The 15,137-nt window shown below is 44.3% G+C and overlaps 1 protein-coding gene across 3 annotated transcripts in view; it reads left to right on the forward strand.

The window, feature by feature from the left end:
* The window catches only part of LOC121541684 (pappalysin-1-like), a 136,830-nt gene that overhangs the window by 9,259 nt on the left and 112,434 nt on the right, over nucleotides 1-15,137 (forward strand). For all 3 annotated transcript variants that reach the window (XM_041850919.2, XM_041850920.2, XM_041850921.2), the window contains exons 2-4: nucleotides 3,502-4,606; nucleotides 12,132-12,277; nucleotides 12,539-12,832. In XM_041850919.2, the coding sequence (XP_041706853.1) occupies nucleotides 3,502-4,606; nucleotides 12,132-12,277; nucleotides 12,539-12,832 (1,545 nt within the window). The remainder of the gene's footprint in view (nucleotides 1-3,501; nucleotides 4,607-12,131; nucleotides 12,278-12,538; nucleotides 12,833-15,137) is intronic.

Genomic DNA, 15,137 nt, shown 5'->3' on the forward strand with positions numbered 1-15,137 from the left:
CCTGTTTAAAAGACACCTGTCCACACACTCAATCAAATAGACTCCAACCTCTCCACAATGGCCAATACCATAGAGCTGTGTAAGCACTTCAGGGATAAAATTGTAGACCTGCACAAGGCTGGGATGGGCTACAGGACAATAGGCAAGCAGCTTGGTGAGAAGGCAACAACTGTTGGCGTAATTTTAGAAAATGGAAGAAGTTCAAGATGACGGTCAATCACCCTCGGTCTGGGGCTCCATGCAAGATCTCACCTCGTGGGGCATCAATGATCATGAGGAAGGTGAGGGATCAGCCCAGAACTACACGGCAGGACCTGGTCAATGACCTGAAGAGAGCTGGGACCACAGTCTCAAAGAAAACCATTAGTAACACACTACGCCGTCATGGATTGAAATCCTGCAGCGCACGCAAGGTCCCCGTGCTCAAGCCAGCGCATGTCCAGGCCCGTCTGAAGTTTGCCAATGACCATCTGGATGATCCAGGGGAGGAATGGGAGAAGGTAATGTGGTCTGATGAGACAAAAATAGAGCTTTTTGGTCTAAACACCACTCGCCGTGTTTGGAGGAAGAAGAAGGATGAGTACAACCCCAAGAACACCATCCCAACCGTGAAGCATGGAGGTGGAAACATCATTCTTTGGGGATGCTTTTCTGCAAAGGGGACAGGACGACTGCACCGTATTGAGGGGAGGATGGATGGGGCCATGTATTGCGAGATCTTGGCCAACAACCTCCTTCCCTCAGTAAGAGCATTGATGGGTCGTGGCTGGGTCTTCCAGCATGACAATGACCCAAAACACACATCCAGGGCAACTAAAGAGTGGCTCCGTAAGAAGCATCTCAAGGTCCTGGAGTGGCCTAGCCAGTCTCCAGACCTGAACCCAATAGAAAATCTTTGGAGGGAGCTGAAAGTCCGTATTGCCCAGCGACAGCCCCGAAACCTGAAGGATCTGGAGAAGGTCTGTATGGAGGAGTGGGCCAAAATCCCTGCTGCAGTGTGTGCAAACCTGGTCAAGACCTACAGGAAACGTATGATCTCTGTAATTGCAAACAAAGGTTTCTGTACCAAATATTAAGTTCTGCTTTTCTGATGTATCAAATACTTATGTCATGCAATAAAATGCAAATTAATTACTTAAAAATCATACAATGTGATTTTCTGGATTTTTGTTTTAGATTCCGTCTCTCACAGTTAAAGTGTACCTATGATAAAAATTACAGACCTCTACATGCTTTGTAAGTAGGAAAACCTGCAAAATTGGCAGTGTATCAAATACTTGTTCTCCCCACTGTATATATATATATATATATCTTTTTTATCCATTTACAATTCATTTGTTCTCGCAATTGGAAATTATTTCCTTGCAATATTTAGTTTTGCCGTTTTTTACTTTTGGGTTTATGTTTTGCTTTCAATATCATTATTTTCGTTTACAATACTAAGAATTTTGTTCTCGACTTCAGAAGTTTTGCTTGATGTTAATGCCACAAAAGTAACTCACTCACTAGAGGATTGCACCATATAAAAACACTATTACTCTATTAAAGATGTTTAATGTGGCAATACTTAATTTAAAGGTTAACAAATGGTTCTCCTCGCCACAGTTTCAGTAAAAAGCTGAGGGACGGGTCTGGAGAAATTAAATCGCTCTCAAATCCATAGACATCCATGATATCAAAATTATATTTTTAACCATTTTCTTAGGCTATACAGTGGTTGCTTACATTTAATTTGTTTACAAACATTGGAGTAAAACAAGTTTGAATTTTGTGTTCTGATGGGGTACAACAGTTAAACGAAGCTCATGAGGCATTTATACGATATATTCTTAAAGAATGGATAGGTACATATCATTAATTTATTAGTTCAAAAATGAATGCAGCAACTAAGGATTGTCCCTTGAACAGGCAGTGACCTTCATACAAATTTGAAGTTCTTCTTTTTGTAAGGGCACACACACACACACTAAACACACAAACATTTAGCATTCAGAGATCCCCTAAGAAGTGAAAACACATTACCATGCTGAAGCTGACATGCTTTCCAAGTGCAACAGGAAAAAGTTGTTTAGGTGCCTCTAGCATAACAAGGCTTTTGCAGAAAACTACCTTTTCTGGCTCCCCCGAAATGTTGAAATGGCCTCAATGTTCATGAAATCTTTCTTGTAAGAGTTTCTATGGGTCTCCCCAAGCTAAATACTGCATGCACCTTAACCCAATTTCCAGGACATTATTTCAATGCTATCTTCAAATGTATCGTGTTACTAGATCTACTACATAATCTGTACCATATTGTTAATGTCTGTACCATATTGTTAACATCTGATGAATGAGAGCATGTGATTACATGACACACAGATGCATTTGACATTTTGTTGGATGAATTATAAGACATAAACTTTACAGTACAGTGTATACATTTTACTGTTCAAAATTCACATGAAGAATTGGCTATCAGTGACTTGAAGCAGACCTCCTAGGTTGATGTTGTTCAGGAGACGCCTGAAAAACTAGCTCTGGTGCAGGGCCAAAGCCATAAGGCCCCTGAGACTAAACTAAGAATACAAATGATAGTGGTGTAAAGTAACTAACTAAAAATACTTTGAAGTATTACTTAAGTCGTTATTTTTGTGTATCTGTACTTTACTTTAGTAGTTACAATTTTTTACAACTTTTACTTTTACTCTACTACATTCCTAAAGAAAATATGTACTTTTTACTCCCGTACATTTTCCCTGATACCCAAAAGTACTCGTTACATTTCGAATGCTCAGGCAGGACAGCAATATGGTCCAATTCAAACAACTATCAATATAACGAGTTGTCATCCCTACTGCCTCTAACCTGCGGACTCACTAAACACAAATACTGTGTTTGTAAATTATGTTTGAGTGTACGAGTGTGAAAACAAGAAAATTGTGCCTTCTGGTTTGCTTATTTTAAGGAATTTGATGTATGGCATTTACTTTTACTTTTTACTTTTACTCAACTATGACAATTGAGTACTTTTTCCACCACTGTACTTAAGGACATTTAAAAACAGATACTTTACTTTACTGGGTGACTTTCACTTTTTCTTGAGTCATTTTCTATGAAGGTATCTTTTACTTTTACTCAAGTATTATGATTGAGTATTTTTTCCACCACTGGATAGAGAGTAAAATACATGTGTTTGTCATGTTAGCCTGACTGCTGGAACTCAGTGCTGCTCAGTGTTGATCAACCTCTCTCTGCTGTACCAGAGGTGATCAGTGAATTATCTAACACTCTCGCTCTTTCACTGTCTCTTTCTATCTTGACTGAGTGTTGTTCTCTTTTAATTAAATGAAGGTGTCTCTTTGCTGACGTAGAAAAGAACATCTGAAATACAAAGCTTATTTCTCTCTTTTTCTCTCTCATTCTATCCCTTTCTCCTCTGTCTCTCTATTTGTCTTACCATATCTCTCTATGTCTCTCAATCTAATGTTAACTGACTGTCCCTCTCTCTCTGCTCTATCCCAGGTCTGTACGATAAGTGTTTCTACGCCTCCAGTGACCGGGGCTGGCTGCTGGGCATCCGGGCGGCCAGCGAGCAGGGCAACCGTGACCCACGCTTCTTCTTCTCCCTAAAGACGGACCGTGCCCACAAGGTCACCTCCGTCCACTCCAACGCCCACTACCTGCCCAACACCTGGGCCCACCTGGCAGTCACCTACGACGGCCTCTACATGAAGCTCTACGTCAACGGCGCACAGGTGGGCGTCAGCCGTGAACAGTCGGGCAACGTCTTCAGCCATCTGACCAAGAAGTGCAAGGTGCTGATGGTGGGCGGGAACGCTCTGAACCATAACTACCGGGGGGCCGTGGAGAGAGTAAGTCTGTGGAGGGAGGCCCGGGGACAGAGGCAAATAATCAGGGACATGCAGGGTCACGAGAATCTTCAAGATGCGCCTCAGCTGGTGATCCGGGAGAACTTTGAACACCCTGCCCGGAAGTGGCTGACGGTGAAGGATGGGAGCTTCCCCCAGCCAGAGGAGGGTAGCAGCAGCAGGGTGGGGCAGGCTGGAGGAGGGGTAGGAGAAAGTGGAACTGGAGGGTCCCTGGACACCACTCTTGAACCCCCGCCCTGTGGTCAAACTGTCTGCGACAACGTGGAAGTGGTGACCAACTACAACCACACCTGGACTTTCCGGAAGTCCAAGACGGTGCGTTACCGCGTAGTCAACGTGTGGGACGACTCTCGGCGCTGGCCCACCGTCACGCCTCGTCAGATCCACCTGCAGCACCAGCAACTCAACAATGCCTTCGCCGTCTATAACATCACCTGGGAGCTGAGCGTCCACAACGTCACCAACTCCTCGCTGCGCCACCGTCTGGTCCTGGCCAACTGTGACATCAGCAAGGTGGGTGATGAGGCGTGCGACCCAGAGTGCAACCACACGCTGACGGGTTTAGACGCGGGCGACTGTATCAGGCACCGCAGCCACTGCCCTCAGTCCAAGCAGGGCAACGGGGTGTGCGACCCCGAGTGTAATTGGGACAACTTCTTCTACGACAACGGAGACTGCTGTAACCCCAATGTGACGGACGTGACCAAGACCTGCTTCAACCGCTCCTCTCCACACAGGTCAGCTCTCTGTCTTTGTCTTTCTCTTTGTCAATGCTTGATGAGTCCTAAACAAAGATATAGCCTGGCTCCAAAGTTGGAGTCAAGGTTTCTCACAAACCATGAAATGATGTCAAAGGGAGATTTGCATATACATTTGATCTTCAAGTTAGGATTTGCCCATTTGTCAGGGTCTAGTCAACAGTTATGTGTCTGAAAATTGTTCAATTGTAAGTAGTATCAAGTACTATATATATGTTCCTGACATGGCATTCTGTGCATGCTACCCTCACCAACACTGTTATTTTTCAATGCTGTGATCCACTGTCCTTGATGTTGTCATACATACACACTGTCTGGAGTGACACATAACTGCACACATCTGCTCATTACACAGTCAGTCAGGACACTGATGTGAGGTTTTGATACACAGTCTGTCAGTTCCACTGTCTCCTGGCTGACCCTCTGTGAGCAGAGTGTAACTCTCCTCCCGGCGGTGTGTGTGGCCCAGCAGGGTGTCCTCTGTGGCCGCTAGTCCAATCTGGCTTTAAGACAGACTCAATCAGCGTCCCACACTTGGGGGGGGCAAACCAAGGAAACACACTGTAGTGTCCCTGGGAAGAGCCCAGACGGATCTTTTCTCTCTTCATTTTTCAACGTATTTTCTCCCTCGCTCCTCTCCGTCTATCCTCTGCTGCCCTAATTAAGCTAGATTGATTGGAAACAAGTGAGATAGGAAACAATTACACTCTAGAAAGACCAGAAGGTGTAATTAGAGGTCAGAGGAGAGTGACCAGCATCACTTTGCTAGCGGCAGTAGGGACGCATTTCAGCGTAGGACTACCCTATCCAGGAAACATCCGAGATACATTTTTGCAGGGGAAGTATATCTCCCTTGGCCGTTACTTCTCTGTGCCGTCTTCTCTTTAAGCCTCGGAAAGAATGTTACAGGAAAATCATAGAAATGTTTTACCTCAGAAAATCATTTTGAAGTTTGAGTACTGCAGGCTTGTGGCGAGGAACAGTTTGATAGAGTTACTGGGAGGAGATGCGGAGGCCTCCACTGCTCTAGTACCTGCCAGTATCTGCAGGATTCCTACTCTGTGCCACAGAGGATGACTGAGCAGCAGTGAGAAAAACAGTCTCTGGTTCTCTCTGGAACTGCTTTTTGTCATGGACCTTGAGGTGCTCCAGTAGTAAAGGATTGGGTTTTTCTTGGCAGGCGTGACACTCAAACACAGAGGCCGGAGACATTTTGTGGCAGTTGTAGGGGGTCCTTGTGGTCTTGAAGTTCTCTCGCTGCCTGGAAAAAAAATCGACCAATGTCAGATGCTCGTAAATGTTTTTGGACGCCGTCATACTAAAGAGAGGGGGGTGAAAAAAGCTCCAAATAGGGTTATTGTGGGGATTATTTGTGTCTTTCTGATGCAGCCAGAATCAAGGCACTAGGCTGTTTTCTATCATGCTCATTGCTCAGGCCTGGAAGCACTGTCTCGCTGGCACTCTCTCTGTATTTCAAACGGCTGCTAAACAACTTTGTGTGAGGCGACATCAGAAAGAAAAAGCAGGTGGGTTTGCCATCTCTTCCCTCCCCTCCGTTTCAGTCATCATTACAAAGTCATTCATCAACAGTCAGCCAAGATGGCTTCTCTTAGAAATCAGCTATTGGCACACACTTACAGTCCCTACCATTGAAATATCCCTGCAGACATATGAAATATGGGCTGTTGAAAGTGGGGAAAGAGAGATTGAGAGAGATGAAGAAAGAGAGAGAGAGAATTCTTATGTTGATAAAGAGAAGCTCCCCAAGTGCTTATTTTGGTTTGATTGTGGTATGTGTAGAGGGCCTCGTGGAGGGCCACACTACAAACATTATTCAACATTCCTCCTTAATTGTGGAATTCTGGATGAACAACGCGCTACATACGCAAGGGAAGAATGGCTGTGAGGTCCTGCGTTTATTTTTGTAACCCTCATGCCTGTTACCACTTAGCGTGTTTAGGAATCTGGCTAGCAGGGGACCATGGTAGGCCTCTTGCGCTAGCTACTCATCTCTGCATTCCACAGACAGAGGTTCCTCTGGAAATACCAGTAATAATACTTAACACTCCCCTCGCGCCGAAGGAAATATTTTTCATTGTTTTCACAGGCCTTTGTTGTTGTGCTGTTTTACGGTTATGCCAATATTTTTCATGGGATGACATTCTTACTTATGTCTGGTACTGTGCTTACCGGTATGTGAATATCTGAGGTAAAACAACAGTAAGTATCCTTTGCAGGGAGTAAGAGGAAAACATGGTCTGGACACTGACAGCTCACTTAGAAAAATAAGCGAATGCTTGTGTTTGAAACAAACACTAAAGAGACATTCGATCTCAACTCAGTTGAATTCCACATATATAACACACAATCCCAATATGCTACATCCTATAGACATTTCCTTCCTTCCACGTAAATGGTTCTATCTAGATTTACTGACCTACCTGTTGCACAGGATCTACACAGGGTGAGAAAGGAGACCGTTACGCCTCTGGCCCAGCTTCGTCAGGGGTGAAGGACAATTTGTTCCCGCTTGGCCTCTCTGCGTGTCACTGTCTCTCTCCCCGGCACAGTGGCAGGTTAATGGCCACACACACACACACACACACACACACACACACACACACACACACACACACACACACACACACACACACACACACACACACACACACACACACACACACACACACACACACACACACACACACACACACACACACACACACACACACACATACACACACACACACACATACACACACACACACAGCCACCAGCCCACTACCCTCCTGTCTTTCTCAATGAGTGTATTCTCCCAGGACCATTGAGTTGGGTGCTTTACAGTCTGTCTTCTAAACCCTAAGCCCTGCAGCCCATAAACCAGGCCCATGTTAATGGTTTCACCCTAATGGAGTGGCTAGGGCGTAAAACTGGCTCTTAGTACTTTCCCTTGAAAGTCGTAACTCCCTTGTAAATGCACCTGTTGGTTGGTTGACCCCGGCCCAGACTGAGTTCACCTGCACTCTGTGTGTTCGTCACCCCACATTTCATCAGCCGGTACTGGGTGGGATGCTGAGGTGGGGTGAGGTAGGGACGGTGGGCCACAGAAGGGGGTGATGGACATCAATGGGGTCATTGGGATCAGGGAGGGGGGCGGAGAGGTGTTGAGTAAAAGTTTAAGAGGGGCCTTTTCCATCTACCTCAACTGAAGAGTTAGGAAAGACAGTTGAAGTACTGTTATTACTATCGCCACCATAGATTAAGACATTGTATAAGCGACCAGTCAGAAGACAACAACAGGAGTTGATTTTATTTGGAAAAACTCCTAATCAGGAGTTGATTATAATTTACATGGGTGAGATGGTACAGAAATGTCATACAGTGGCAGTTACATGGAAAACTGTCATGTTGAAATTTACCTGAGAATGCCAACACATTTTGAAGGCTGTCCCACCACCTCTGAAACCCCAGTTCAAGGTCATGATTGGTTGGTATATAATAATAAATAATAATAATAATATGCCATTTAGCAGACGCTTTTATCCAAAGCGACTTACAGTCATGCGTGCATACATTTTTGTGTATGGGTGGTCCCGGGGATCGAACCCACTACCTTGGCGTTACAAGCGCCGTGCTCTACCAGTTGAGCTACAGAGGACCACTATATGGACACACCACCAACACTATTAAGAGTGTCAACTTGATATAAATGGAAGAACTACAAGCACTGGAAATTATATGTTTCTACGCGCTGCCCTATATTCTCAGTACTGTAGTGGAACTCTGGAACTGTGGAAGTCCCAGTTGTCTAGCTCGGGTGTCCAACCTTTGAAATCCGAGTGTTAACACTTGGTCTTATGTACGTTGTGTCCTCCTTGGAAGGGGAAAAAACACAAAATATTGATGGAGAAAAATAGCATGAGTGTGGTAATAAAGGATAAATGATGGCTTTAGGATCTGTGGTGTTGACCGAGCCGATGACAGGAGAGCTGAGGGGCCCACCGATTTAAAAGTGTTCTTGGCTGTGAGGCTGCCAACTCACCACAGCATTTCACACTCAGCAGCCCCAGACATATGTATACGAGGCAAATTTATGGGCTTATATGAATTATATATGGGTGTAAATGGATGAAGTCATAATCCTCCATTTAATATGTATCAGATATAAAAGCATTAACATGGCAGTTTGAGCGCTCATCGCACCGTGGACTGCCCCAGAACAGATGCCCGCTGACGTCTGAATTTAATGAAGTTATATTTTCCTCCTTTTTTCTCTCTCTCTCTCTCTCTCTCTCTCTCTCTCTCTCTCTCTCTCTCTCTTTCTAAAATCTAGATTCTCTTCCCAGGGCATGCATGAAAAGTGGAGTGTTCAAATGAATGGAACATTTTGTCTCTCCCGTGTGGCTCATCCCTTATGAAAGTGCAAGACGAGGGGCAAGGGGTGAGGGATAGAGGATGAAGGGTAAGGGTTAAGGATAAGCGATGAGGGGAGAGGAGCGCTGAGGGGGGTGAGACTGACCCACAGGTCCTAATTTGGGTTATACCAGAGACAGGACATCCTTAGAGAAGGGACTTGGGGCCAGGGAAGGGAGAGAGGGCGGATGGAAAGAGGAAGAACCGGAGGGAGGGAGAACGCAAAAGAGAGAGGGGGAGAGACAGGGAAAGTGAGAGAGAGTGTTAGAGAGGGAGAGAGACAAAGTCAATCACATGACAGGCCCAAGACCGGCATACTCACACCCAGGGGCGACACTGGCTAAAGTGGTATCAGACAGCCACTGCTCTCTCCCCTTTCTCAACAGACTCCCATTACATCAAGCAGTCAATTACGTTCCTACAAAGCTGATCACATATTTATATACACAGAAGAGTGCAAATCCATGCAACTCGACAGACACACATGCAGCCTGGCCTGTTTTCATGCAGTCATGCTGTTTGTGCGCCGGCCAAGGCCACAGCCTGCATCCGTCCATCCAGTCCACATCTGATGTGCGTTGGGTTGTTGTAATGGAGCCTGTGCATTAAACCTAATTGAACTCAGATTAGATGGTTTCTGATCTACAGTAGTTCTGATTTTATCTGTCGCTGACTTACTCATCTCGCCATTAAACCGTCTGAGCCTTTTCCCCCCTCATGCATTGCGGCCAAAAAGCCGGACAAATATTTTCAGAGGAAATAATGAAATTCCTGAAATTATTAGGGAGAAGGACCTTATATCATGTGCTCTCCATAGGGCCCTGTGCCCGCCTCTGTTCTCCCATAGGCCAAGCAGGACTTTTCCACTACGCCACCCCTTTATTCTAAACATACCTGGCCCAGACCCTGTGACAGGAACTAAACTAACACAGCATCCTTATCCTTCCTCACCTACTGGTCCTGGATCTGTGCAGAGATGACTTTTTTCTGAAGGAGCGGAGGGAAGTTATTCTAGAAGAGCCAGATCAACAGCAGCAGGGGGTTGTGAAACAGTTCAAGTGCATACAGTACTTCAATTAACAATACTGACATACTTGACCAGCCCCTGAAGAACTCGTTTTTTTTTTACATTGCTGGGAGACGGTCCAGTTATTGATATGTGAAATCCTTGATCAGATGTATCTACAGATCTTTTGTAAATTATGTCCATTGACGTCAGAGGGAGCAGAAGGGTACAGCTTGTCCTCCTGTACCACACTCTAACAGCTGTGGTGTGCCATAACAACATGTTCTTCCCCAATCTGCATCACTTGGCTGTGCCCAACCTCTTATAAAGCCTTCATTATTCTGTCCCAAAGCTTAACAAACCATATCCTAACATGTCATCTGCCACGATCAGTCACTTCAATTATACTTTATGACACTCCAGTGTCCACTCCTCCAGCGCTATGGGTGGTAGCAAGCCTATATTTTTATCCACTAAGGAGGATGATATACTGTACTGTACCTTGACCGGCCTGGCACCAATGGTTTTTACTGCAACTTTTTCTGGCACTTTTTTTTCATCTTCTTCCTTTTACGATGTCCTCATTTGTCATGTTTATTTGTCACGTTTATGGCTGCCCACTTCACCCTCGTGATCCGTTGCCCTCCTTCCCCACTAATGGATTCTCTCCCTGAGTCTGAGACCTCCCCTCCTCGTCTTCGCTTTGCAAATCAAATCAAATGTTATTTGTCACCTGCTTCGTTAACAACAGGTGTAGACTAACAGTAAAATGCTTACTTACGGGTCCTTCCCAACAATGCGGTGAGAAAATGTTTGAAATAATAGAAAAATAATTACACAAGAAATAAATACACAATGAGTAACGATAACTTGCCTATATACACAGGGCACCAGTACCGAGTCGATGCGCAGAGGTGTGAGGTAATTGAGGTAGATACAGTATGTACATATAGGTAGGGGTAAAGTGACTAGGCAACAGGATAGATAATAAAGAGTAGCAGCAGCGTATGTGATGAGTCAAAAGAGTTAGTGCAAAAAAGGTCAATACAGATAGTCCTGGTAGCTATTGGTTAACTGTTTAACTAACTATTTAGCAGTCTTATGGCTTGGGGGTAGAAGCTATTCAGGGTCCTGTTGGTTCCAGACTTGCTTTACTAGCCATGTGAAGCAGCTAGGGCTCTCTCGAATAAATCGTTCATGTAATTACATAAAATATAGCAGGTCAGTTTTCTGCCATCGTCTCCCCCTGCAGATATAAATGGTTTTCTGGGGCCCTTTGGCTGGTCGTCTATAATGCCATTGTTTAGAACCAGACATTATAAAAGGTGTTTATTTTGTGATTCTTACACACAAGAAACTCTAACATGGGTGAAATAAGGGTAAAATTGGATCAAAACGTGAAATGTAACTTGTTCCACTGCATGTTTGTCAGTCTAATTTGTGATGATAGATTAGAGAGTGATGTTTTTCAGTTCACCTCCAGTTGCCCTGTGTGTGTAACACGACTGTCTGTCTTCGCAAAAACAGCTGACAACTATGGGGCTGAAAAAACTCACATTTGCAACATATTACTCTCTCCTTCAATACTTCACTGATCTTGTCAATAGGATTTGCCAAGACCAAGAGCTTGGCTATTGAATAAGGGCTTTTGACATGGGTAGAAAGAAGGGGACTGACAGTTTCATGGTGTGGATTATGTGTTCTCATATGATATTCCCTGTCCACCTCTAGCATAGTATTAGCCAAGCACAGTAAACACATCTCAATCAGACCTGCTCCGCTGGGCTCTAGACTACCTACCTAAATTCTCTCTCAATCTGACCTGAAGTCTGTCTCAGCTCCAGGACTTGTTCTATTCTGAAATGATCTCGCTACCTATTTTCTTAAGGGTCTATTGTTGTCAGAAATGTTCTAATTCTTCTTCAGAAATAGGAAATAACTTTGCTCCAGGGCCCATTGTAAATCTGAAGTCTTTGCTCCCAGGCACTATTGTGATGTAAAATGAACTGGCTCTCGTTCCTAGGAACTACAGTACATTGTTTAAATCTCTCTCTCTCTCTTTCCGTCTCTCTCTCTGGTCTCCAGAGCCTATTTGGATGTAAAGGAGCTGAAAGAGATCCTGAATCTGGATGGCTCCACTCACCTGAATGTCTTCTTTGCCAACTCGTCTGATGAAGACCTGGCTGGAGTCGCCACTTGGCCGTGGGACAAAGAAGCCCTAACACATTTGGGTAAAGACAGACAAGCACACGTACCCACACACACACACACTCACACACAGACACACAGACACACACACACACTCCTCCTCTCAACAGCCCCACATTGTTGATTGGGAGTAATTGCAGTCTCTCTACCTCCGCTCTGACAGGGAGGAAGGTGATAATGAAGCTGTGTGGGTCGATGAATAATGCATTGTCTCAATCCCACTCCAGCTTCCAGTACTTTCTAGTGTGAATAGGTGTTTGTCTGTGTCTGCGCTCCATTTGTAGGTGGCATTGTTCTGAACCCCTCCTTCTACGGCACATTTGGTCACAACCACACCATGATCCATGAGATCGGCCACAGTCTCGGGCTGTACCACGTGTTCCGGGGGATCTCAGAGATTGAGTCGTGTAACGATGCATGTCTGGAGACTGAGCCCTCATTGGAGACAGGAGATCTGTGTGAAGACACTAACCCCACGCCCAAGTACAAGCACTGCAGAGACCCTGAGCCTGGCAACGACACCTGCGGGCGTCGCCACTTTACTAACACACCGTACAACAACTACATGAGCTACGCAGGTGAGATTGGACTGCTCACATACAGGCACAGAAACATGCACATGCACATGCATGCATGCACACACACACACACATAAACAGACATACAAACACGTTCACACTTTCTGACACGCATAAACAGGCACACACATGATGTACACATGCACAAACGCGCACACACACACACACACCATACAAACACGTGCAGATGGTCCGAAAACCCATCACACGCTGCCCTCCCTCACTCAGGGTTTGTCACTAGTTACCAGAGCCACAAAGTCATAATTATCGCTAAACCTTGCCTATTTCTACAATTTCTGTTCTTAAAATCTGATTTTGAACCTAACCCTAACCTTAACCACACTGCTAACCTTATGCCTAACCCCTAACCTTAAATGAAGACCAAAAAGCTACTTTTTGTTTTTATGATTTTTTACGAAATAGCCACTTTGTGGCTGTGGTAACTAGTGATAACCCTCACTCAGAAATAGACACCCATCACAAACAGATGTAGGATCTTAATTTGATCCCCCGTTGCAGGAGAAATGTACAACTTGTAGTGTATTTGAGGTTTGAAGTTTGTAATTTCCACTTTTAAATTTCAGACTTGATTTTCCTTAACGAAAAATGTATCAATCCCTACAAAAATGTCCATAAATTATAATCCACATAATAATTCACATTTCCTGTTGCTGCAGGATTATTTTCCTGCTGTAGCAAACTGGCTCAAATTAAAATCCTACATCTGTAGGAATGTCCAACCATACAGTATGCTGACCCTGAGTGTCACATATGTGTGCCTTGGCAGGTGTGGAATGTAGCAAGGACATTGCATTGGAAAAACACACTGGGTATATTCTACTGTATGTTCAGGTCACGGACCCGTAGAGACTTTAAGAATACATCTTCTCTTAATAACATTGCTACAGATTCTGTAGATACCAGGCCCTGTTTTTCTATATACTGTATGTGTACATGTACAGTACCAGTCAAAGGTTTGGACACACCGACTCATTCAAGGCTTTTTTTTTATTTTTACTATTTTCTACATTATAGAATAATAGTGAAGACTTCAAAACTATGAAATAACAGATATGGAATCATGTAGTAACCAAAAAAAGTGTTAAACAAATCAAAATATATTTTAGATTTTAGATTCTTCAAATAGCCACTCTTTGCCTTGATGACAGCTTTGCACACTCTTGGCATACTCTCAAACAGCTTCATGAGTTAGTCACCTGGAATGCATTTCAATTAACAGGTGTGCCTTGTTAAAAGTTAATTTGTGGAATTTATTTCCTTCTTAATGCGTTTGAGCCAATCAGTTGTGTTGTGACAAGGTAGGGGTGGTATACAGAAGATAGCCCTATTTGGTAAAAGACCAAGTCCATATTATGGCAAGAACAGCTCAAATAAGCAAAGGAAAATGACAGTCCATCATTACTTTAAGACATGAAGGTCAGTTAATCTGGATATTTCAAGAACTTTGAAAGTTTCTTCAAGTGCAGTCGTAAAAACCATCAAGCTCTATGATGATACTGGCTCTCATGCGGACCGCCACAGGAAAGGAATACCCAGAGTTACCTCTGCTGCAGAGGACAAGTTTATTAGAGTTAACTGCACCTCAGATTGCAGCCCAAATAAATGCTTCACAGAGTTCAAGTAACAGACACATCTCAACATCAACTGTTCAGGGCTTCATGGTCGAATTGCTGCAAAGAAACCACTACTAAAGGACACCAATAATAAGAAGAGACTTGCTTAGGCCAAGAAACACGAGCAATTGACATTAGACCGGTGGAAATCTGTCCTTTGGTCTGATGTGTCCAAATTTGAGATTTCTGGTTCCAACCGCCGTGTCTTTGTGAGACGCAGAGTAGGTGAATGGATGATCTCTGCATGTGTGGTTCCCACTGTGAAGCATGGAGGAGGAGGTGTGATGGTGTGGGGGTACTTTGCTGGTGACACTGACAGTGATTTATTTAGAGTTCAAGGCACACTTAACCAGCATGGCTACCACAGCATTCTGCAGCAATACGCCATCCCATCTGGTTTGCGCTTAGTGGCACTATCATTTGTTTTTCAACAGGACAATGACCCAGAACACACCTCCAGGTTGTGTAAGGGATATTTGACCAAGGATAGTGATGCAGTGCTGCATCAGATGACCTGGCCTCCACAATCACCCGACCTCAACCCAATTGAGATGGTTTGGGATGAGTTGGACCGCAGAGTGAAGGAAAAGCAGCCAACAAGTGCTCAGCATATGTGGGAACTCCTTCAAGACTGTTGGAAAAGCATTCCTCATGAAGCTGGTTGAGAGAAT

This window comes from Coregonus clupeaformis, chromosome 27 (genome assembly GCF_020615455.1).
Source record: "Coregonus clupeaformis isolate EN_2021a chromosome 27, ASM2061545v1, whole genome shotgun sequence".
Classification (NCBI taxonomy): domain Eukaryota; kingdom Metazoa; phylum Chordata; class Actinopteri; order Salmoniformes; family Salmonidae; genus Coregonus; species Coregonus clupeaformis.